This window comes from Chiloscyllium plagiosum, chromosome 17, assembly GCF_004010195.1.
Source record: "Chiloscyllium plagiosum isolate BGI_BamShark_2017 chromosome 17, ASM401019v2, whole genome shotgun sequence".
Lineage (NCBI taxonomy): Eukaryota > Metazoa > Chordata > Chondrichthyes > Orectolobiformes > Hemiscylliidae > Chiloscyllium > Chiloscyllium plagiosum.
This window is the reverse complement of record NC_057726.1, coordinates 54,478,976-54,504,992: the sequence shown is the minus strand read 5'-3', so window position 1 is coordinate 54,504,992 and position 26,017 is coordinate 54,478,976. Positions and strand designations below refer to the sequence as shown.

The window sequence follows — 26,017 nt, the reverse complement described above, 5'->3', positions numbered from 1 at the left end:
ATGCCCTGGGTTGAAGTGTTCCGAGGCGGAAGATGAGGCGTTCTTCCTCCAGGCGTCTGGTGGTGAGGGAGCGGCGGTGAAGGAGGCCCAGGACCTCCATGTCCTCGGCAGAGTGGGAGGGGGAGTTGAAATGTTGGGCCACGGGGCGGGACCGACCCTAAGGAAAATAGGGGGAGTTTCTGGAGTACACGAAAGATCTACAATCACCCACTTTTCTGTGAAAATCCTCAAGAATTGATCCAAGGAAACTCATGCTCAAGGAATAGTGAGAGCTAACAACCTACCTGCTTCCTGTCCACGCTGCAGCTTATAATTGTCTTGACTGAATTTATTTGATAATAGATGGACGGTGATGATGAATATCAACACAAACAGTGGATATACTTTGAGGACAAGCAATTCAGCCAGGAACTGTTCATGTTTTCAAAATTAAATCTAATTTCATTGCTGATTTATACTTTAGAAATCCTCCAAAATGTGACAATCCTCCAATGTATCCACAAATGGCCCAACAGTACAGTGGCTATTGTGCTTCAAATATATATATATATTTTTTAATAAAATGAAACAACCAAACTTCACCTTGGTGTTGCTGTTTTAATTTCTAGAAAGGAACAGATGCCAAGAGGCAAGAAGTAATCGTGCTGGACCCAAAGAGGAGTAATGCAATTAACATTGGGCTCACAGTATTACCACCGGTTCATATCATCAAAAATGCCATCCTCAACTTTGATGAATATGCCATAAACAAGGAAGGTATTGAGGTAAGGCAAGTAAACTTGAACCTGTAGGCCTGGGGCATTGGGGGAGTACATCAATTTAACAAAGGACAAGAACACAAATGGGAACATTAGGTTGCAACCATTGCTTGCTCCACCATTGGCATGCATCAGTTAGTACTTGAATTCAGATTTCATACAGATGTATGAAATTTATGGGCAGGAAAAGACAAGTTGATCTACTAAAGCTTACTCACACCGTGATGCCCAGAGATTGAACACTTTGGTGCTCTCCCTCAGTCACCCCTGCAGCCACACATCATTGCTAACTTTCATTCAAACTAACAAAGTGCAAAGCAACCAAATAAAATTCAATCTCTAGCAAAAGGATGTTTTGCTGTGTGCCACTCAGGTCATTTTTATAACTAATATCAACTTGTCGCTCTGGAAATTCCAGCACATTCACTGTGGAGGTTACTGAACTGGCAGCATGACATGGCATACATGCAATGTGTTTTTTTTTTAAGTGCAGACAAATGTGACTAAACATGGTGTGCTGACAAGCAATTCAGCCAGGAACTGTTCATGTTTTCAAAATTAAATCGAATTTCATTGCTGATTTATACTTTAGAAATCCTCCAAAATGTGACAAGCCAAGTCTAATTCCTCTGCACCAAAAAAAAGGGATTAGACCCAATGGTTCTCCTCTGCTTCATGCTCTATAATCAACACTAATTCCACCTTGCTAGTTCACCCCAAGATTAGTTACCAACCTTCATTCTTGGGAAAGACCTCAATAGATCCATTAGTTGTCTCCTTTCTCATCCTCTCTCCTTCTGCCATCTGGGAATACAGCAAGATATAATGGAGCCTCCACAAATCTTGCCAACTCTTCAACCCAAGAGGATTAAATTCAATTTATGCTGTTTGTAATGTGTTTATATTTATTCCTATAGCTAATTTATAAAATATGTATGGCAAAACCTTGGAGGCTCAATTACCTGCCAGCATCCATTATCTTGGTGTGTGGGGGCTTATCCATTATAGGGACTTTGAAATCTGACTGAGACCAAACATTGGGTGAGGAACTTCATTCCTTGTTTATCCATAAATATTTAGTGTTCACCTCTAATAGTGCTCACCTCTAAGACTCATTCTTCCTCACTTTTATTTTCATTTGTGTTGCCATTCGTAACAAAGACTAAAAGCTGGGGGCCTGTGAATCTCAAAGATAAGTAGACAGAGATATGTCTGCATGAGTTCAGCTTTAGTAGAGAACTTTGAATGGCTGATGGTGAGATCAGTGTATTATCTGGGTCATCACAGATTATGTCATTCTGATAAAGTGTGACATCAGCAGTAAGAACAGAATACATTAGCTGTTCGCAAGAACTCTTGTAAAATTGCATTATCCTAATGTTACACAGCTCACTGTGACAATGATATTTCAGTTTTTCTGATGCTTCGTAAGTGTGCTCTGGGGCACTTTCAGTTGCTCCTGTTGTCAATTCATTCTCAAAGTAGAATGTGAATGTAACTTAATAGTAACATAATATATCATTGTGTTTAACCAGGGAGAGTGTCAGTTGTTTAGGAACAGGAGCAGTTCATAATCTCTTAAGTCTGTTCTGCCACTTGATTAGATCAAGACTGATCTGTCTCTTAACTCCATTTGCACTCTCCTTGGTTTCATGTTTTATAATGCCCTTGCCGAAAAAAAAATTATTTCAGTTTATATAACTCATTTTTTAAAGAGGCTTTTTAAACATATTAGTAGGAGTTCGTTGTGGAGATAAAAGGATATTAATGTTTGAAATGTTTCTTCTTTGTCCTTGAAGACTGGTCCTTGGCAACGATTTACTGAACGATGGCTAAGTCCCATGTGGGGCAGGGCAAGGACACAAGCTCCAAAATGAACTCAGTCAGAAACCATTAAAAGCCTGCACTGACACACACCAAGCAACACGCTGGCCCTCTAACTAGCTGAGCTAACTGGCTATTCGGTTCACAGTACAACTGTTCTAAAATAAACACATATAAAGACCAATCCTAATCAGTTGAAGGATGAATTTTTCAAACTAACTTAATTATATTTAGTTAATGTGTCAATGATGCAATTACCCACTGATAACCCCACCATCCTTCCACCTCCTGTTTTCTAACAGAAAATATTGACCATGGTGCCCACAGAAGAGGAGAAACAGAAGATCCAAGAAGCTCAGTTGGTGAATCCCGACATTCCTTTGGGAACGGCAGAACAGTTCCTTTTAACCCTGTCGTCAATCAATGGGATTACAGCCAGGCTTCAACTCTGGGCTTTCAAATTGGACTATGAGCTCATGGAAAAGGTGGGAATTGTTATTGAATCTTTGTGCTACATTGCTATGGAATGTTATAGCTTTAAAAAGAAATGTAATCTCATATACTGGATTTTCTACAGAGTTCTGGATTTTGTGTAATGTCAGAATTGAAAGGTAATTCATTGGGGAAGACTATAAATAAACATTTCTGTATTATGTACGATACAATCCATAAAAATACCATATATAAGTAGAGACACAGCGAGTTAATAGCATGCAGAATGTAATGTAATTTATCAGTTGTGATCAATCCAAATCTTGATATGTTCAAGATAATAAGCAGCTTTGGTAATTCTAGATGCTTAGATGGGTATGTTGTTACATTTATTTGTAGTTTAAGAGAAACATTGAAATATTAAGATTGACATGCATATGGTAGTTAACAATGCTGAAAGACTCATTACATTATATCATTGAACATGTTGATCTTTGATCCACAATTGGATTTGCAGCTATAAACTTGGTGCCTGATAATGCTTTTAGGAGGGTACTATAATTCAAGAAAAATTGTGAATCCATTTTACTAAATATTTCAAATGTTTCAGATTGCTTGCTTAATAATTTCTACTGATTTAGTCTCTTCAAGTTTGACCCTTGAAAAAGTTTGCATGTAAACTTCTGAAATGAATCTTCTAACTTCTTGCTGTAGGAAATTGCCGAGCCGCTGTTTGACCTGAAGCATGGAATGGAGCAACTTGCAAAGAATAAAACCTTTAAATGCCTTTTGGCAACTCTACTCGCGATTGGAAATTTTCTGAACAATTCCAGTGTAAGAAGCCAATCTCATTTCAGGATAATGGAATGCCTGTATGAAGCCCTCATGAATGCTTACATATTAGGTCTTGTTTCTTTTCTCCCCTAGGCCAAAGGATTCGAGCTGAGTTATCTGGAGAAAGTGTCTGAGGTGAAGGATACACTTCAGAGGCAATCTTTACTGTATCACATGTGTAACCTTGTGGTGGAGAAATTCCCAGACACAACAGATGTGTATTCTGAGATTGCAGCAATCACGAGATCTGCTAAAGTAAGTGCCAAGAAGACACCCACTGAGTTGAAATAAAAGCAAAATAGAGTTGACACTGGAAATCTGGAACTAAAAACAGAATGCTGGAGAAATTTAGCAACTCCAGTGGTGGGGGGGGGGGGGGAGGGAGAGAGAGAGAGCCCGAGAGAGAGTCCTAATTGGAACTCAATACCGAAGAAGAGTCTTTGGACTCGAAAGATTAAATCTGTTTCACTCTCCACAAAGTTAAAAATCACACAACACCAGTATATAGTCCAACAGGTTTATTTGGAAGCACTAGCTTTCAGAGCACTGCTCCTTAACCACCTGAAGAAGGAGTAGCACTCTAAAAACTAGTGCTTCCAAATAAACCTGTTGCAATATAACCTGGTGCAATATAACTTTGTCCACACCAGTCCACCGGCTTCTCCACATCATCACGCTCCACAGACCTGCTGAGTTTCTCCAACACTTTCTGTTGTTTGTTTCACAGCATGCTAAGGTTTGATGCAGGATGACGATGCTGCTAAATTTGCTATTTTCTCTTTCATACACCTAGTGGTATTAAATATTCCAAACTGCATGATTGATACAAAGATAGCTACACAGAAAGGTTTCTGATACTCAGCTCTATCAATGTTTTAATTCAACCTGAGAAACATATCTACTGCCTGGCTGAAAGGCAAGACAGTTTCGGTCCCATCCACACTTCCAATCATAACCTTCATGCACCCTCATAATATCCATCCTATAAATCGGAAGTTATAACTTTAGCCAACTTGTCACAATGTCTGAAATTCCCTGCCCATTTCCTTTCACCTTTCCACTCTTTAAAATAGGTATTTATTTGAACAGGTGGATGATGAAGAAATGTCTTGATGTCCATTATTGTCTCATTATGCTCCTTTGAAGGATCTTGGAAAATGTTGCTGTGTTAAACGGCCACATAATGCAGGTTGTTGTTGCCATTGCATTCAGCTAGTGTAGGTCGAAGTCCTACAATTTTCAATGCACCAGGACGGACTGCAGCTGGGCTTGCAGCATTCCTCAAACCATCCTTACCATCCTGACAAGACAGCAATGAAGAGTTAAAGCAGGACTGCCCAAATTCAAAGCACGGGAGGTGGCAAAATCTATGTCTGTAATGGGTGAGCTGCAGCTGAAATGCAGTTTTACGGAAGCTGTTGCTCATGATGTTGCGAGGGACTTTTTGAAATTTTGCAGAAAAGCAAAACAATGTGGAAAAGGGTCTGACATTCTATAATGTACAGTCCAAGAATGCAGTCCAATATGATAATGAATTGTATGGTCTCAGGTTTTTCTTAACAAATGGAATTTGTGGTATATTGGACTGTTTTGCATATTTTGGGTCTTTTCAAGTTGCCCTCTGCACATGTACAGATCTACAGCATTTTCATTTCCACTGATCATTTAATAAACCAAATGCAATGCCCTTCTGACCAATGTGCCACATTTGATGGGAGCAGCTACAGTTCATAACTCGTGCTGCTGATTTGTGCTTCTGCTTTTAGCTGCAAAGGTGTTCAGTTCTGATGGGACATTGTTCCTGAGTTGCTCATGTCTCACATTCTCTTGTCTGCATTCACAGATTGACTTTGATCAGTTGGCAGAAAGCCTTGTTCAGCTGGAAAGAAAATGTAAAGCTTCGTGGGATCACCTGAAGGTCATAGCTAAGCATGAAACCAAGCCTGTTTTAAAAAATAAAATGACTGAATTTCTGAAGGACAGCACGGAAAGGATTATAATCCTCAAAGTGGTACATCGTCGAATTATAAACAGGTCAGAATCATTAACATTGAAATACATTTATTGGTGAGATTTCTGTTAAAAGTAAAAACCCATTCTACAATCAGCAGTCTTTCAATGAACTGGCATCTAAGTGATTGTCCATAAGTTGCTTTACTTTATTACAATGGTGAGGACCATCATTACAGCCAAAAACATTAAGAGTAGGCCATTCAGTTCCACAATTCAGATGGAATATCTTCGCATTGAACGTCAGCTCTATTCCCAACCTTGCCCCATATCTGTTGATGTCTTTACATATTTTTTTTTAAAAACTATTGAACTCAGTCTTGAAAATTCCAACTAACCAAGGATCCACAGCTTTCCAGGGTGGATCATTTCAGATTTCCTTTAGTGTGAAAAGGTTCCTGATTATAGGCTTGGTCAGATTCACTGTGTCTCTGTCTGTCTCTCTGTGTCTCTCTCTTTCTCTCAGAATTGTCTTTCTGTCTTTCTTTTTCTCTCTCTCTCTCTCTCTATCACTCTCTGTCTGTGTGTCTCTCTCTTTTTCTCTGTCTGTTTCTCTCTCTCTCTCTCTGTTTCGTCAGGCTAGCTGTCCCTGTCTCTTTCAGTTGTTTTCTGTGTTTGTCTGTCTGTCTCTCTCTCTGTCACAATCTACCTACCCATCTATCTATCTACCTATCTTTCTCTCTCTTTCTCTTTCTAAGTTAATGGCCTCACTAGTTTTGTCTGGCTAGCTGTCCCTGTCTCTTTCAGTTGCTTTCTGTTTGTCTGTCTCTCTCTCTCTCTCTGTCACAATCTACCTACCCATCTATCTATCTATCTATCTTTCTCTCTCTTTCTCTTTCTAAGTTAATGGCCTCACTAATACTCAGTAAGGCCAAATAAAAATCATCATGCCATATGCTGTGCCACATTAGGTTGGAACTTCAACACACACTGCCTCCTCATTATTATGATCATTGTTATTACATTGAAAATTTAAGTTCAAACAAGCACCATGGATCTAGAAAGGCAGAGGTTATGCATCACGAATTCCCATAAAGTATTATTTTTGGAAATTACTAATTCCAACCACCTTCTCTCCCCCGTCCACTCACCCTCATATGAAGTGTCATTTAGTTTTTGGTGCCTATCACTTGTTGAAAGCACATTCAAAGATTAAGATACATCTGTATTTTGCTAAGATCCAGGTGTGATACAGTAGGTTATAGAAAAAAGCTTGCAGTTGCATTGTATGGTTTTGGATGTGGAAGAGAGACCAAACTGCAAGCCCCAGAAGGTTCACTTCCACTCACTTAGCAACAAAAAGGAGGATACAGTGAGTAACTGAACCGTACAGAACACAGGAGTTTCTGCTATTACACTGGGGTAGCTACTCTGCATGGTGCTACAGGCTCAACAAATACAATCCATCAGATTTCACATCCTTGGTCACTGCCCCGCAGTTCATTCTGGAATTGCAGCTGTGATGATTTCAGGGTTGAACAGTCTGTAAAGACATTGCATTGAAGTGAATCACTTGAGGGCAGCCAGTACTGTGAAACCACTGCAGAGAGGAGCCATTAGCTTCAGGGGAGGAAGAGAGAAGATCATGGCATTATGCTAATGAGGAGGCCTGGACTAATGATCTGGACACATGGATTCAAATTCAATTAAACACATCTCGAATAAAAAGCTAGTCTCAGAAATGCTGACCATGAAAATACTGATCTGTTTTGGTTGTCAAAACCAATGTTATTTATTATTGCCCTTTAGGGAAGAAAATCTGCCATCCTTACCTAGTCTCTGTGACTCTGGAAACAGGAATATGATAGGGATACATAGGGATGGGCGATAGTTGGTTACTCTGTCATCCTGGGAATGAATACAAATAAAGGAAGTATGAAACACAGTAGTTTCAGATGGTAAGGATAGCCCAGAGTGGGGGACATGTAACAAGTCCAACAGAACTTTTCAGGCTCAATAGAAAATATTCTCAAAAAACTATAATTTCCAGACTCTTGCAATTACTCCTTGAAAGTGGCACTATTGTACTACTGCACTGAGCCCAACAGAGACACACTGCTGTGTTTTGGACAATAAAATACCTTTTTGGGAATGATACAACTGCACAAAACATTACTGCACAAATGATAAGTGCTGTGGAAAGGTGAACCTATTCTGCTTATGATTTCAGCTGAACTGTTTTGATTAGTTAAGGCTTTTATTGTGACTCAGTTATTTCCAGAAACAACCTGGTGCCTCCTAGTGGCGAACTACTGAGACTAATCGTGATCCCTCTGTGTCCACTCTGTCAGCTGTAAGACAAATCAGGTGACTGAAAAGGTTGCAGGGGATTTTCTAAGGAATTAATTTCTCAATGAAAAATAGTAAATTATAAACTTTTGTTGGCTGTGGGTGACATTTCAATACTATACATTTCTGTATATTGTTTGCTTAAAGCCAATATAATCTTATGGGAGGGTTACAAATTCCCTTTGCAACTTCTATGGGTCCGAAATGCAATGAGCCTGAATCAGCTCTCCCCAGTTTCTAGTCTGCTTGGCCCCTAGGACACTAATTTAGGTGTAATTGGCTCTAAATTCACTGCCTCTCTCAAAGTCAACCATAGACAACTGATGTGGGGAATGGAGAAACCTCTGAGGTTGGTGAAATAGCTCCACAGAGGCTGGTATTCTGTGACCAAGTCACCCTTTACTTACAAGTGGAGAGTTGTTGATGCTGATCCAGCTCTTTCAGAGCTAGCTCTGAGTGAACAGGATGTCAGACACACTTTCCCCCCCCCCCCCCAGCACCCATGGTGTGTGTGTGTGCAGGTGTGAGACACAGTGAGAGACACAAGGTATATGAATCTTTATTCAATTTCCACCACCAGGAAGATAGGAAAACACCCGAGTGGCCAGTGACAAGCAGTGCCCTTCACAAAAGTGCAAATGCTGTGTGATCACAGACACTCTTTATATCTGTCAGCCAGGAGTCCTTGATTGGACCAGATTAACAGCCCCAATCAGGGAACTCATATTCTATGATGACCGCCTGGCTGACCTTATTACAATTGCTAACGTTCAGACAGTGTATTGATAGCAGTGTCTTATCGGTGAATGTTCGAAGAGAAAAATAGTCTGGGCACAAAAACAAAAGTGTTCCATTTGCAGCATTAACATCCCTCACCTTGATTAATCTCTTTGCTTCTCACTTCTAGCTCAATGGGGGAAAAAAACGTCCCTTCAGAATGTTAATGGAGTTTGCATAATTATAGCATGAGATAAAAACTTCCACACACAAAGAAATACAGACAGATCCAAAACCACAGAATTGTTGTCAACCGAAACATTAAATTCAACAAGGAGCAAAAAGTAATTTAGAGCCAGTTTTTAGCCCCTTGTGTATGTGGAGCCATTGTCAGTCAGCAATTTGTTTCACAAAATACTCCTGTCTGTAACAAATTTCCCCTACCATTGAAACCAGTTAAAGAGAACAAGATCGTTGCAGTGAAGGCTGTCAACTTGCATTCTTGAGCTTTGGTGCACTCTTGTGGAGGAATCTGATGTGTGAAAGTTGCTACATTCATCATTAATCACTGAAAGCAAAAGCACTTTGCCTGGACCCCAGAGGCCCCATATCAAGCTTGTGTACCATCACTATGGTAACTCAGTCGAAAACCCATGGAATTACCTTTGTAATTTCAACTGTGAAGAGTAATTCCAAATTCATGTCGCCATTTCTTCCAGGTTCCATTCTTTTCTGCTCTACCTGGGCCATCCTTCCAACTCTGCCCGAGAGCTGAAGATTACCAGGTTCTGTAAAATAATTAGTGAGTTTGCACTAGAATATCGGACCACCAGAGAACGGGTCCTGCAGCAGAAACAGAAGAGGGCTGCATATCGAGAGAGGAACAAGACAAGGGGGAAAATGATCACAGAGGTATGCTGATTTAAAATTAACTCTATCTCCAGTTTTTTTTTAAAGAGAACAATTACAATTGAATGCAGTTTTATTGAAATAGCTTTGGTGCTGCAATTTTACAAGGCTATGTTTTTCTGTTGATTAAAATGCTAATACAGGACAGTATTTTTGCTCCCCACTTGTTGGTCTTAGTTTGTCACTGGAAGAGACAATTGGAAGCTAATATGGAGTTAAGACGAATTTGATCTAAAAATAGCCAATCTCAGTGTCGGACTGGATAATCTCTATGCCCACTTGATATTGGGTGTAAGGCCTTATTTGCATCACAACAGGTGTGACCATCAACACCCTGGGATCTCTTCATTGACTGGAAAGTCAAACAGGCAAACCACATAAGTGCAGGTCAGCTGGTGAACTGTTCTGTTGTAAGTAGCTCACCACCTTGTTTCCCAAAGCTTCTCCACCATCTACAAGGCACAGCCAGGTGTGTGCTGAAATAGTCTCCCCTTTCTTGGATGTATATAGCTCCAACAATGTTTGGGTAGCTCAACAGCATTCAGGATAAAGCAGCCCGCTCAATTATCACCACCTCTTTCACCTTAAACACCTACATATGTGCCACCTGCACCAACACAACCCTCCATTTTGTTACTGTGGTGTGTCTAGTCTACAGGATGGACTGCAACATTTAAAGAAGATTTCTTCAACAGCATGCCCACAATTGAGAATAGTCATTGAGATGTACAACACGGAAACAGACTGTTCAGTCCAAGTAGTTGTCAATGTCAACCAGATATTCTAAATTAAGCTAGTCCCATTTGCCAGCATTTGGCCCATATCCCTCTAAACCCTTCCTATTCATAAACCCATCCAGATGCCTTTTAAATGTTGTAATTGTACTAACCTCCACTACTTCCTCTGGAGGATCATTTCTTACATGCACCACCCTCTGCATCAAAAAGTTGCCCCTTGGTCCCTATTGAATCTTTCCCCTCTAACCTTAAATCTGCGCCCTCTAACTTTGGATTCCCCAACCTCAGGGAAAAGACCTTGGCTATTCACCCTATCCATGGCCCCCATGATATTATGAACTTCTATAAGGTCACCCCTCAGCCTCTGATGTTCTGGGAAAAATAGCCCCAACCTTTTCAATCTCTTCCTATAGCTCAAACCCTCCAACCCTGGCAACATCCTTGTAAATCTATCAGAACCCTTTCAAGTTTCACAACATTCTTACTATAGCAGGGAGACCAGAGTTGAGGTCCATGGTGAAACTGACTGAGCATGGGTAGTAAAGATTCCTGGGTAGAAAGTGATCGTGAAAGCTGGGGAGGGAAAGAAATGTAGAGGTCTGACAATATTACAGCGTAGTAGAAATTGGATGTTCTAGAGGGGTGAAGGATTAAATCTGTTTCTTTCAAGTTAAAGAAAAGAGGTACCGTTACATTACTGGGTGTATTCTCGATGTCAACCAACAGTGAAAATGGTTTAGAAACAAATTTTCAAGAAAAAAAGAAGGAGATGTAAAAACTATTGATTTATATAATCGGAAACTTTAATTATCCTATTATTGTCTGGAATGATCATATGTTAAAGGGCAGAGAGGGGGAAAAGTTTCTGAAGTGTATTCAGGAGAATTCTGTAATGCTGGATCAGTAGGGGAAAATTGAGGGAAAAGTAATCATGGTATTATAAGTTTTAGGTTATTTCTAATGTCTCGAGTTTAGAAAAATGGAATGTAATTTTATTAAAAATCCCACCTTTTTACCTAGATTGTCAGGGTTGACACAGAGGGAAGATCATTCAGTGACTGGAGTAGCATAGATAAGTAAATAATAGGTAAACAGCGGCAAAAACAAAAACACAGGTACAGGAGAATGTTAGGAGTTTGTGAGTCCATTCAGTATTCTAACAACAGGAGGGTAGAAACTGGTGTGAAGCCGGCTGGTGCGTGTGTTCAGGCTTCTGTACCTTCTCCCTAAGGCAGGCCATTTAGGGATGAGAAGAGGAGAAATTTCTTCATTTAGCAAGTACTGAATCTTTGAAAATCTCTGCCCCCGAGCTGTGGAGACTTAGTCATTGAGTATATTCACAACTGAGTTGATAATTATCTACATATTAAAAACATCAAGGGATAGTGCAAACAGGTTATGTTGTGTTGGAGATCAACTGTGATGTCTCTAAATGTTGAATGGGCTTCAAAGGGCTGAATGGCCTATTTCTGTTCGTGTCCTATTCCCAGGATGAGAGGCTTCAATTGCATGGACAGGTTGGAGAAGAGAAAACTGAAGGCAGAATTGATACAAGTCATTGAATACTTTCATGGCAGTGATAAAGAGATTATTGACCAACAAGTGAGCAGAAGCTCACGAGGGCAGGCTTGAATATGGAGTTTGGGTTTTGAATGGTAAAGCTGGCTTGAGGGGCTGAATGGCCTACTCCTTGTTCATAGGTAATCAAAGTCATGAGGGGTGTTGATTAGTATATAGGGAGAAACTGCTACCATTGATGGCAGGAAGGTCAATAAGAAGGAACCACCATTTTAAAGTGATTGGTAAAAGAAACAAGGTGGCTACAGGGTAAAGATGGAGTTGACAGAGGGTACTAGTTGAGTTGCTCTGGTAGTGAGTTGCATTGCACTTAGTGGTTTCTTCCCTATGCTGTAAAGTTTCAATGATCCTGGACGGAGCTGGTCTGGCCAAATCTGTAGAAAGTAAGAATGAGTTAATGCTCCAGGTCAATGGTGAAATGTTAGCGCTGATTCTCTCTCTAGATGTACTGCCTGGCATGCTGAGTATTTCCAGCCTTTCCTGTTTTTTTTTGTTATTTGGCTCTATCAGAGTAACATTTACAGAAATAAAAGGCCAGAATCATCCCTATCCATCACCACTGCCTTCCATCTGGTTGAGCTCATCCTGAGCTCATCCTCTCATTTTCTTCAGGTCAGAGGGGTGTCCATGGGTACCCACACGGGCCTCAGTCATGTCTGTCTCTTTGTGGGGTATGTGAAACATTCTTTGTTCCATTCCTATTCCACCTATAACTCTTTATCCGGTACATTGATAACATCATTGGTGCTGCTTCCCTCTCTCATCTGGAACTGGAAAAGTTCATCAGTTTTGCTTCCAATTTCCAACCTGCTTCCAGCTTCACTTGGTCCATTCCTGATTCCTCTCTTCCCTTCCTCGATATCTCTATTTCCATTTCTGGGGTTAGACTGGTCACCAATATCTACGACAAACCCCTGACACCAACAGTTACCTTGACTATATATCCTCACACCCTGTCTCTGTAAAGACTCTATTCCATTCTCCCGATTCCTCCGTCTCTGTTGGAACTGTTCTGATGATGCCAACTTTGATACTTTCTTCCTCAACTGAGGATTTCCCAACACCGTGGTTGACAAGGCCCTCAGCCAGGTCTGACCCATCTCCTGCACTTCTGCCCTCACCCCCTCTCTCCTTGCCCTCAACTCCGATAGGGTCCTCAAATACTCAACTACCACCACCACCGAGATCCACATCCAGAGGATCATTCGCTGCCATTTCTGCCACCTCCAGCGAGATGCCACCACCAGACGCACACATTCCGCTCCTCTCCCTTGTCAGTCTTCTGCAAGGACCATTCCCTCCAAGACAAGCTGGTCCACTCCTCCTTCACTCTCAGCATCTCCCCACAGCCCCAGGGCGCCATCCCCTGCAACTGCAGAAGGTGTAGCACCTGCCCGTTTACTTCCTCCCTTCTCGCTATCCAAGGCCACAGAGACACTGTCCAGGTGAAATCTGTTGTACTTTCTGCTCACCACCTGGTCTCCTTTGCGTTGAGGAGATAAAGCACAGACTGGCCAATTGCTTTGCAGAACACCAACTTTCTCTCTGCAGACGTTTCCCTGGACTTCCAGTTGCCTGTCACTTCAGTGCACCAGCACTAGCGAAGTTCAGTGCAAGCTGTAAGGATGGATCTCATTTTCTGCCTGGAGACCCTGCAACTTTCAAATATTAATATCAAGTTCAATAATTTTGGAGCCTAACTACTTTCTTCCATGCCATTTATCCAGCCCCACACCCCTGTCCCTGTCATGACATAGGCTGCTTTCATCATCGTCTACTAATGGTCCATATTATCAACGTTTCTTTCTCTCTGGTTCATCATTATTCATCCTTTTGTCTGCTGTTCTCTTTCTCTGGGCTCCAGTGCTGCCTCCTACTCCTTTCCACTCCCACCCCATGTCTATAGCATATCTACTGCCTTTTCATAGGTAGAGTCAGTGAACCCAAAACATTGCAGAGTCATAGGGTCATACGACACAGCTCTGCTTTCTCTCTGCAGGTGCTGCCAGACCTGTTGAGTTTCCCCAGCAATTTCAGCTTTTTATGTATCATTTACAGAAGTCTGTTATCCTCAAATGACCGGAGTAAACCTCATTCCTGACATGTGAATGATCAGTTTATTCAGTTGGTTTCATTGTTTTTTGCTTTATGGTTATTTGAAAATGGAATCTCTTCAGTAGCCTGTAAACATCAACAAGGCCTACAATCCCAGGCTCTGATTTCCTTACGTTCTAAGACAATAAAAACCCTGTGAAGAGACCGTATGGGTTATTGTTTAAGAATTTGTCATGAATACCTGCCTTTGGAGCCCTGTAGAAATTCTTCCAGCCTTGGATATTTCATGGCTGAGCCTTGGGACTCTAAATTGAAACATATTGGAAGAATCTTTGCAAAACAATGCAGAGAGGAATGAAGGCACAGGTCCAAGGCATCAGATGTGTCTAAGATAGATTCATCCACTCTGGGGATTGAAATGTAAAATTGCGGTGTAACAAAGTGAATTATGTTTTTATACAAAAAGGATTTTTCTTAAACATGAGGTATAATTTAGCCCAATTAGACGTAGAATAAGGAGACACAATTCTTGTTGCTATCCACTATGTCTGAAATGGAAACATTTAACATTGAACCATTAGTAGAGGAAATGCTTGACAAGTTCAATGAAAGATTTTTAATCTAACAGCAGTTGAACGGAATGAATGTGCAATGCAGGAGGCTGAGCTGTACGCGTGTTCTGTTTCTAAGGGCTTTGGCCTCCTGGTCTGCATGAGGTCATCTTTTCAAGTCCCCAAGTATCACTGACATTCTGGATGTGCACTGGGGAGGTCTGCATAGTAGCTTGGCACTATAGATCAAAGCTTGCTTCTAAGTGGTGAATTATGGGCTTGTATTTCCTCTCTTGAGGGCTTAAATGTATATTCAAGAGGCCAGGGTTACCTTATCAGATTATAATGTCTTGGTAACTGAAAATCCAGTGAAAGGCAAGTTAATGCCACAGGACCGTGTGATCATTTCAAATTCCGTGATCTGAGCATGCCCAGTGTCGTGACTGGAGGCCGACTTTCTGTCCTGTCGAGCCACTGTTGAAACTGAACCCGTGACCTCTCAGGATTCTGGTTCAGGTATACGACAGCAAGGAGGAGCTGAAGGATCTGAGTTGAAACAACTAGAGCAACATGAACAAGCTCCACCCGCTATTTTCTTTGATAAACATAAAAGATCAGAACAAGTTAATTTCAGATAAGTGTCCATGCTCGGTGCCAAGTCTTCCACAGAAATTAAGAATAATTTTGTGACTTAAACTAAGAGTAAGGAAGTTGCATAAATTGGATTGCAATTACATCCCAGTTGAATGCATTAAGGGTATCAGTACGGTCATCTAATTATAATAGTGGATGTGCAAATACTCATTTGTTATGCTTACTTTTGAAACCTACCTCAGCTAACAAATTTTCAGTGACCCTTCTCTTCATTATTGAAACTTTATTGCTGGAACAGCACAGCAGGTCAGGCAGCATCCAGGGAACAGGAGATTCGACGTTTCGGGCACAGGCCCGAAACGTCGAATCTCCTGTTCCCTGGATGCTGCCTGACCTGCTGTGCTGTTCCAGCAATAAAGTTTCAACTTTGATCTCCAGCATCTGCAGACCTCACTTTCTCCTTCTCTTCATTATCCCTAACATAGTGAGCTGGGACTGAAAATCTCGTCTTATTTAAGTTCAGTGAGTGACAGCAGTACTCAGGAACCCATTACTGCGTCATTTCAAAGTGGGAATAATTGCCAAAAGCTGACCCTTTATATCTGGACACCCCAGTCGAAGCAGCTCCATATATTATAAACTGGAAAGTGTTTGCTACTCTTGAGTCACGCCATCAGATTAGCCTTAAATCCAATTGTTTGTCTTCCAAATGGCAAATCAGAAATATCTCCATTGCTGACAAATTTGAACTTACATTTTCTTGCCAAACTCTTCTTTTACCTTATAACAACTTAGATTTTGATTTGTAAATTCCATTTTCTAGCCCAAGATTATTCCTTGCATTTTCAGAAACTGTCTTCTAATAGTACAAAAAGGCTGACTTTAGATAACTGCCAATCTGTCTTCCTGCTCCTCGGATGCTGCCTGTGACAGGCTGTGCTTTTTCAGCACCACACTCTTCGACTCTGATCTCCAGCATCTGCAGTCCTCACTTTCTCCTATGTCTCTCTCCTTTGCAGGCTTTCGAGGCACCTTGTCTTTTTAAAATAGTATTGTAATCATTAGTTCTCTGAGCTTTTTCCTTGTTCTTCCAAAGCTTCATGTATGTTGTCCTTCAGGTCTGTTGCAAGCAGGAACAGTAAACAAGTCTTTCCAGAATTCATAAACATTCATCTCCTTGTCCTGCTTAACCATTCTAACCTCTGTAATCAACAGGCTTTTAAAATCCAAGCTTGACTTTGCCTAATCACTGCATTGTGATTTATCTCATTTTCTGTCTTCTTATCTTGCTGGTGTGCTATACAATCAGTCCAAGTTTTCCAAATCAAACATCAACAATAACTTATTCATTGTAAATGGGTTACCATTGACATCAACAACTGAGCTTTGGTCATTCACTTCAGGGCTTCTCAGTTTACAAGATCATTCCATCTACAGAATAAAGTCTACTCTTAGAAAGTTTATTAGATTTATTTGAGAAAGAGATTTGTTCCACTAAAGCAGGAGGTGTCATTCCTACTTTGCTAAAGTAAGGCCAAAAAATACTTTCAAATTGTTGCTGTATCCCTGAACTAGCTTTAATTCCTTTCTTGGAATGCACACTGTGCTGATCACACACAAGCTTCAGTACAATTCTGCACTGAGTCAAACTAGCACAAAAACACAAGCAACATTTCTATCTCGCTTCATTTGGTGCAAGTATTCTCCATGTGTTAACATTTACAAAATTTATAACACTACTGATTTGATTTGCCTATCAATTCCTCTCCAGTTCTAATGTTTTATGGGCACAACAAACCTCAAGCAACATTATAGCACTGTATAGAAAATCTCTTCATCTACAAATACAGGATTGTTAACAAGTTTCTTTCATTGTTTATAAGAGCATTAAACTCCAGAGACTAAAATGGATTACAAACCATAAGGGTGGAAACTAAGGCAAGCAGGTAAAGAAATCAACAATTTGGTTATGCAATTCATTCTGTAGTTTTGTTTTCTCCCCATTCATTCTGGGGAGAGCAGGCTGAAACCATCTATAGAACTTTTGGTCTTATTGATCAACTCGCTCTAAACTCAACCCCTCACCTGGCTGGAAAATACTTGCTTTTTCTCTAAGTTCTTGCTCCTTATTCTGAGCAATTGTACGCAGTGACATTCTAACAAAAATAATATGGCGACTTCCAGCTCACATGTAATTTGAATTGAGTTTGGCCTTTGGACTATTTTAATTTTATACCAGAAAATAATTCAACAAGAATGACGGTGTCTCTGAGTGTGTAGGTCAGGGTGACAAGCACAAAATTCGAACTCTTCTTGCTACACTCAAGGGATTGCTGGTTATAAAATTGAAGAATGTGCGCCATGTCTGATTTTGTAAAAAATTAGATATTAAGTAGGAAAAATGTCCAACTCTGTTTTAATATTTGGCTCTCGGCTGAGTTATTTTGATGAGGTCAATCTGACCCAGAAGAGAGTTTTTGTTTGTTTGTTTTTCAAGACCAAATGCAATGTTTAGACCAATGCAAGATTATTTTTGAGCACTATTACCTTTTGATTTGCTTGAGTTATTTTCAAGTACATTTGTCACTGCACACTTGCCCTTTGGTTAATCAGATATCAGGAATGCAAGTGGTTGCAAGATGTTAAGCATAAGCCAAACAGCTTTCATTATTCCAAATTCAGAGAATATACCCAAAGACACTAAATGGGGTCATGCATCCAAAATAAACACAAATGAAAAAGCAGGTGGCAATACCTGAGCATGATTATTTGATTATCCCTTATTCTGTGGATTACAATTCAGTCCAATAGGTAAATAGTTATTCCATTATCTTCACATCAAATACGATAACATGCAATTTATAAAAATGCAGTCTTTCAAATTAAAAAGCTACTGTGTTGTCACTTTACTAGAAATGTGTCAACATCAAAATAAGCTGACGTAGTTTCATGATGAATATCTTTATTTACATTTAAAAAAGGAGCATGATGTTTGGAATTTGGTTGTATAATAAAATTCCTGAGGAGATTAGATTTCTCTTTTTCAAGGTACTTATTGATGAGGGAGACCCTGAGGTCTATCTTGGTACATACATCCAGAAAGACCCTGGGTATCCAACTGCCTTTGAAGAATTGTCAGGTTTTTTTATCTCGAAGAATATATCCGTTCAATAAGTAATGTATACAATACAGCACTTTTCACTGTTTTGTAACCAGACACACATTACATAAATAAATCAAATCAAGTGTTTGCATGTTTGGATGTGCACATGTTAAGTTTTCCTTTGTTTGAACCTGCATTCCTTCTCCAAATCTTGCAAAGTCTGTTTAAGTATTTTCCCGGTTCACCTTTTCCATACCATTAAACATCTTAAAAATAACTTTTAAGTACAGTGCAAGAAGCCTCCTTTTAAGGCCAAAGAGCCTGGGGTTCTTTTGGCATATGTTCAGTCTTCTCTGCACTGTCTCCAAGAATTGAGCATTTCCCTTGTGGCTTGGTGACCAGAACAGGACCCTAGTCTGACCAGAGTACTGTGGTTTGATCACAATCGCCTCTGACTTGTAGCCTACTGTATTAGCTTCATAGTATTCTATACTGGCTTTGCTAGTTGCTGGTTTGCATTCATTGAACTTTTTGAGTGTCAGGTATATTCCTCAAAAAGCAGTCATAGCATAATAAAACACTAAGTTTGTGTGTTAGCATATTAATAATGTATTGTCCAAACTCCCATACCCTGTGAATATTTATGTTAATTACCGATGAATGAAGATGCAAATAATATCATACCAATTAAAACTATAGGGTATCAGCTTCACCCTTTTTTTTACAATATAATAATGTTTGCCATTAATTTATAGCATTTTGTGTATCATGAAGGGACCAAAACATTCAGGTCATGTGAGCAGAAACAAGTCCATTTTATGTTGAAAACCAGTCTAACTGAGCCATGTTTCTCGTCAAATACAATTGTAGACTGCAAAGTTCTCCACAGCAGCTGGTAGCACTGAGAGTAGCCCAGCCCCTGAAACGCCAGATCACCAGCTACAAGCCGATGAAGAGCATGAAAACATGAAGAATGTTTTGTCTGTTCCAGAGCCACAGACCCGAAGGAGCAGAGGCAATAGATGTGAGCTTTACTTCTAATTTCATTCGTTGGGAGTGCATTGTGTCTAGTCAGAGCATTTTAGCAATCTGCACATCTTGGACTGTACACAATTTGGCTCAAGAACTTTAATGTGAATGCAGGTGAACTTCTCTCCAACATTCAGTCCTGAGGCAACATTTATTGTAATCTGTTTCAGTATTTATCAATGTTCTTTGTATTTTATTGTATTCTTTTAAGAAACAATTTAAAATCCTCCTGGATTCAAAGCTGTAGAATTTCGATGCACACGATGAAAGCTACTGTGGACAGTCCAATTTCTCTTGCCTTCGTTACTTGGTAGTACAGGCCCTTGCTGAGGTCACAGTCCATTGATAATGAACTCCCTCCAGAATCCTGTCAATTGAAGCATTTTCAATTTAGAAGCAACATGGAAAGTATATTGTGGGGCTATTTCATCAATGATGTGCATCACAATCTAACTAGATGATACTTGCATCTGACTTCCATAAACATGTTCTTTCCCGATAGATACTAATCAGCGGCAGGAATTTTGGCTGATTTATTTTTTAATTCTCCCTATTGCAGGAGCCCCTGAGGCCAACAGTTGATCCCTACGCCACTGTAGTTCAGATTTGTTAATTCTGAACAGACTAAGATGAAATCTAATGCCACCTTATTTTGAGTCAACTCCGTATTTGGTATTACCCAACTGAACCATTGGAGCTTTAGATTGGATGGTGTTGGGGTTCCCTGCAGAAATTTAGTGTAAGATCATTCCTCATTAGAGTTCAGTACAGACTATGGGCGGGCTATTTTATACAAACTCAATTACCCCTGCAATTGTACAGGCAAGGATAGGTTCAAACTGTCTATTACATTGATACTATTGACTTTAAAAAATCATTCAGCACTAATAATCTTTGGCTAGAAATAACTATAAAGAGATCAGAGTCAGTTTGTGTCTTTATTGGATAAAACAGGTTGCCCAATTTGCACATACATGGAACAAATACACAACCACTAGATCAGCAGAAATGTTTGATGCTTACAATGCATTACAAACATTAGTGCAGCAGTTGTTTACAAACTCAACTGATATTCCTATTTTCCTCTTTTGATTTTTACAGCTATAGGAAGGTTCAGTCCGCCGAATCCTTCTGTTCCTAAAGATGAAGCAGCGAGTCCACCCGATGATGCTACTGATGAAATTATGGACCGCCTGGTCAAATCAGTCACCCAGAATCCCAACCAGAGGCCATCTACCCCGAAGGAACGCAAGAGATCAAGAGCAAATAGGAAATCTTGTAAGTCTTTTTATCTCCAATGATTGACACCGGGGTCTCTGGGCGAGGTTGATCTGAAATCAGTGACTCTTTCCTCAAAAACCTTCTCAGACTCAAAATGAAGCAAATTTACCATTTATTCTTAATGAGGATTCTCTTTTCAACAGAGTCCTGATCACAAAAGAACTGTTGCTTTTACTAATGGTAAAGGTTCCATATTTTATAGAGTTTTAATATTCCTGGATTCATAAATTATTAACTTGTTTGAATGAAATATCCCATATAACAAAATTCTACTCCGGACTGTTGAAAAAAAAATCCTTTCACTCTTATCTAACTAATCAAAGGTAAAGCATATACTGTAGAACCTCGATTATCTGAACATCAATTATCCGAATTTCTAATTACCTAAACAAGATCTCAAGGTCCTGTAAAAACGGTATTCGGCAACTGAGCATTCTGTTATCAGTTAAACGGCATTGTGGCATGCATTGCCAGATAACTGAGAAATGTTTGGATAACAGGCACTCAAATTACTGCTTGGTTCCGATTATCCAAATGATCGACTACCTGAACAAAATACTCCCCGCCCGTCTTATTCAGTAATCAAGGTTCTAATGTGTAGCAATAGCATTACTTCCTACGTTATTGCTATTGTCTTGAGTCTGATTAGGTTTCTATGATACATTTTCTTCTTGTCTGAGGATGCTATACACTTGCAAGTTGCTGAAGTAAAATTTAGCTGAGGCAGAATGTTGGCGCAAATTATACAGTTGTCAGTGAAGAGTTAACAGTAAGTCCTAATTTTGAGAAAAGCTGAGAACAGAATGAATTCTGGAGTATAGATATCCTCCATTCCAAGCCTACTTTGAATTGGATGCTGTTTATGAGGATCAACCAATCATATTACAAAATCCTCACAGAAGTAGGAAGTAAAAGGCGCAGAGTACATACTGTATTTAAATCATTGTGCAAAAAGTGAAATAATGATTGGAATGTACATATGGGAAACAAGAGCAGAAATTGCTGGAAAAACTCATCAGGATTGGTAGCATCTGTGGAGAGAAATCAACAGTTAATGCAGGACCCAGAACATTAACTCTGATTTCTCTCTTTCGACACTGCCAGACCGTGGAGCTTTTCCAACAACTTCCTCTTTTGTTCCTGATTTCCAGCATCCATGGTTATTTTGCTTTTCATTTGGGAATACTGCAGTGTGGTTCTCAGACCTAGAACTTGGTCATGTTTGATTTACAGCTATGATTCACAACTGATGATCTAAGAAAAACCTTCGATCAAATATATTCCAGGGCATAGGGAAATTTGTACTTTGATAGCTGTCAGCTAGCCATGTGCAATTATGTTAAAACTCTCCATGTTCCTGTACTTGAACATAGTTTTATTAATTACAAAGATGCTTCTGAATTTGCAACAAAGGAAGCATTTCTGATGTGAAATTTGTAAGTCTGGGCCTCTCTTTATTGCAGTCTTATTCACTCCATGTAAGCCAGTGAAGTTTAGATGTAGACATTCAGTGCACTCCTCAAAAATCCATTTCTTGGCTCACGTTAATTGGTGCAGAATATGGTATACATTTGCTGAATGCTCATACAACAGCTTTCCTGTTCATTGTACACATCCATTTATCTTTAGCCTTCCCAAGTTGTTTCTTTGTTCTTCTTAAAAGCAGCTCACTATTATAATACCTTGCTATGTGCTGTAATAAGCGATCATTTGGCAGTGAATAAATTACAGTGAGAGTACGCTGAATGTTTTATTTCACCATGCCTCCCATTTTGTTTCTCACTCTGATTATAAACGGATAAGATTCTTTCTTCTGAAGCATTTGAGTTGGTATGATAGACAACTCCAGGACTTGACCTCCTGGCTTCCTGGTTGTGATATTACGCTGTCCAAGTATCTGACCTAGTGAGTCATTTATAATGAAAAACGTCAATGCACATTGCATTATTCATATTGGTATAATTCCTCAGGGCACGTAAGACTGTCACTCAGGATTATGAAAAGTAACGTGGCATGCAGCGACTAGCTCACACCTTTGTCTAGCTTGTTGTGATAATGTGATTCATTCACTAACACGAGTGACCTTTTGCCAAACACCCCTCCATTTATGAGTGCAACATTCACGAGTTTTTAATCATATGAAAAATCAACTGCATTGTAATCATACAATTTTCTTTGAAGTGAGTCTTTTTTCAAGATAAGTACCATAATACAGACGGTTGAAGCAAGCCAATTAGTTTCAAACTGCCAACAGAAATTGACATATTTCATGCAACAGCACCATTGTTACAGGAGGAGAAACCCAGCCATTGACCTTGGGCCTGACATTTACAATAAATCTACAAGAAGATCCAAGCAATTTGTGCAGAGCTGCAATTCTCTGAGAGTCATAACATCAAATTCCATTTATATAGCACCTTTAACAAAGTGAAATATCTCAAGGGGTTTCACAGGAAATTTATCAAACAAAAATGATATACTAAGCCATATAAAGAGACCTACCATCCTCTTGCAGATAGTAGCACATAGAGTCATAGGGATGTACAGCATGGAAACAGACCCTTCGGTCCAACCCATCCATGCCGAGCAGATATCCCAACCCAATCTAGTCCCACCTGCCAGGACCCAGCCCATATCCCTCCAAACCCTTCCTATTCATAAACCCATCCAAATGCCTCTTCAATGTTGCAATTATACCAGCCTCCACCACTTCCTCTGGCAGCTCATTCCATACATGTACCACCCTCTGCGTGAAAAAGTTTCCCCATAGGTCTCTTTTATATTAGATTATTTACAGTGTGGAAACAGGCCCTTTGGCCCAACAAGTCCACACAGACCCGCTGAAGCGCAACCCATCCATTCCCGTACATTTACCCCCTTCACCTAACACTTACGGGCAATTTAGCATGGCCAATTCACCTAACTTGCACATTTTTGGACTGTGGGAGGAAACCGGAGCACCCGGAGGAAACTCACGCAGACACAGGGAGAATGTGCAAACCTCACACAGTCAGTCGCCAGTGGGAATTGAACCCGGGTCTCTAGCACTGTGAGGCAGCAGTGCTAACCACTGTGCCACCGTGCTGCCCCAAATATCTTTTCCCTCTCACCCTAAACCTATGCCCTCTAGTTCTGGACCCCCCCGCCCCAGGGAAAAGACTTTGTCTTTTTATACTATCCATGCCCCTCATAGTTTTGTAAACCTCTATAAGGTCACCCCTCAGCCTCTGACGCTCCAGTGAAAACAGCCCCAGCCTGTTCAGCCGCTCCCTATAGCTCAAATCCTCCAACCCTGGCAACATCCTTGTAAATCTTTTCTGAACCCTTTCAAGTTTCACAACATCTTTCCGATAGGAAGGAGACCAGAATTGCACGCAATATTCCAACAGTGGCCTAACCAATGTCCTGTACAGCCGCAACATGGCCTCCCAACTCCTGTACTCAATATTCTGACCAATAAAGGAAAGCATACCAAACGCTGCCTTCACTATTCTATCTACCTGCGACTCCACTTTCGAGGCGCTATGAACCTGCACCCCAAGGTCTCTTTGTTCAGCAACACTCCCTAGTGACAGAGTCTGGACATAGAGGACAGAGAAGAAGGTTACCTCAGATTACAACGGGATCTGGTCCAGATGGGCCAATGGGCTGAGAAGTGGCAGATGGAGTTTAATTCAGATAAAAGCGAGGTGCTGTATTTTGGGAAAATCAATCTTAGCAGGACTTATACACTTAATGGTAAGGTCCTAGGGAGTGTTGCTGAACAAAGAGACCTAGGAGTGCAGGTTCATAGCTCCTTGAAAGTGGAGTCGCTGGTAGATAGGCTAGTAAAGAAGGCGTTTAATATGCATTCCTTTATTTGTCAGAGTATTGAGTACAGGAGTTGGGAGGCCATGTTGCGGCTGTACAGGACATTGGTTAGGCCACTGTTGGAATATTGCGTGCAGTTCTGGTCTCCTTCCTATCGGAAAAATGTTGTGAAACTTGTAAATCTTTTCTGAATCCTTTCAAGGATGTTGCCTGGGTTGGAGGATTTGAGCTACAGGAAGAGGCTGAACAGGCTGGGGCTGTTTTCCCTGGAGGTTGAGGGGTGACCTTATACAGGTGTACAAAATTATGAGGGACATGGATAGGATAAATAGACAAAGTATTTTCCCTGGGGTGGGGGAGTCCAGAACTAGAGGGCATAGGTTTAGGGTGAGAGGGGAAAGATATAAAAGAGACCTAAAGGGCAACTTTCATGTAGAGCATGGTACGTGTATGGAATGAGCTGCCAGAACAAGTGGTGGAGGCTAGTACAAGAGCAACATTTAAGAGGCATCTGGATGGGTATATGAATAGGAAGGGTTTGGTGGGATATGGGCCAGGTGCTGGCAGGTGGGACTAGATTGAGTTGGGATATCTGGTCAGCATGGATAGGTTGGACCGAAGGGTCTGTTTACATGCTGTACATCTCTTATGACTCTATGACTCCATGACCTGCCATTAGTGTATTGCAAAGACTTACAAGTTGATACTCAACCTATTAGACCATGTTGCAAACACTCCTGGGGGTTGCAAGACCTGGACAGGCATTCGAGCCCAGAGCCTACAGTGTCACAAGACCTCCCGTGCTCCTCTCTCAAAAGGAGATCCCAGGTAATCAGGAAGGTAGGCTTTGGGAGCATTGGAAAGGAGAAGATGGAATTGAAGAGGCAAAGAGCTTTAACCGGGATTTCCAGAGCTTTGGACTGAGACAATTGAAGCAATGGTGGAGAGATAGAAAATGCACAAGAACAACATCCTAGATTTGGATGAGAGGAGAAATGTCTGATGGTTGTAGGACTGGAGGAGGTTACAGAGTCAGGGAGGATGAGCCCAAGGAAGCATTTCTACATAAGGGTGAGAGTTTTACAATCAAGGTAGACCAGGTGCCAGTGTTGGTCAATGATAACAACGAGAAAGGGGATTTAATGTGAAATGATTTACAGACAGCAGTTAACAGATGAACTTGAGCATGTAGCTCGTGTAAGAATGGACGTTAGTTAAGAGAGCACTGAAGTAGCTAAATCCCAGTCTGACAGTGCAGTAGTTATGTCCCAGCCTGACACTGTGACAGTCATGTCCCAGCCTGACACTGTGACAGGCGATGTCCCAGCCTGACACTGTGACAGGCAAAGTCCCAGCGCCTCACATCCACAAATAAGAGCTTAACATTGGATGAGCTGTGGTAGCGATGAAGTTGGGAAATTTTGTAGAGGTGGATATAAGTAATCCTGCCACTGGAAAATTTACAGCAACAGAACAGCATGGACGCCCACTGCTGCCTCAGAGCAC

General features: G+C 40.6%; 1 protein-coding gene across 3 annotated transcripts in view; it reads left to right on the top strand.

The window, feature by feature from the left end:
• Positions 1-26,017, top strand: part of fhod1 (formin homology 2 domain containing 1) — a 313,847-nt gene that overhangs the window by 283,092 nt on the left and 4,738 nt on the right. For all 3 annotated transcript variants that reach the window (XM_043707126.1, XM_043707128.1, XM_043707127.1), the window contains 8 exons: positions 609-764; positions 2,885-3,067; positions 3,729-3,848; positions 3,942-4,103; positions 5,692-5,882; positions 9,584-9,776; positions 19,262-19,415; positions 20,522-20,698. In XM_043707126.1, the coding sequence (XP_043563061.1) occupies positions 609-764; positions 2,885-3,067; positions 3,729-3,848; positions 3,942-4,103; positions 5,692-5,882; positions 9,584-9,776; positions 19,262-19,415; positions 20,522-20,698 (1,336 nt within the window). The remainder of the gene's footprint in view (positions 1-608; positions 765-2,884; positions 3,068-3,728; positions 3,849-3,941; positions 4,104-5,691; positions 5,883-9,583; positions 9,777-19,261; positions 19,416-20,521; positions 20,699-26,017) is intronic.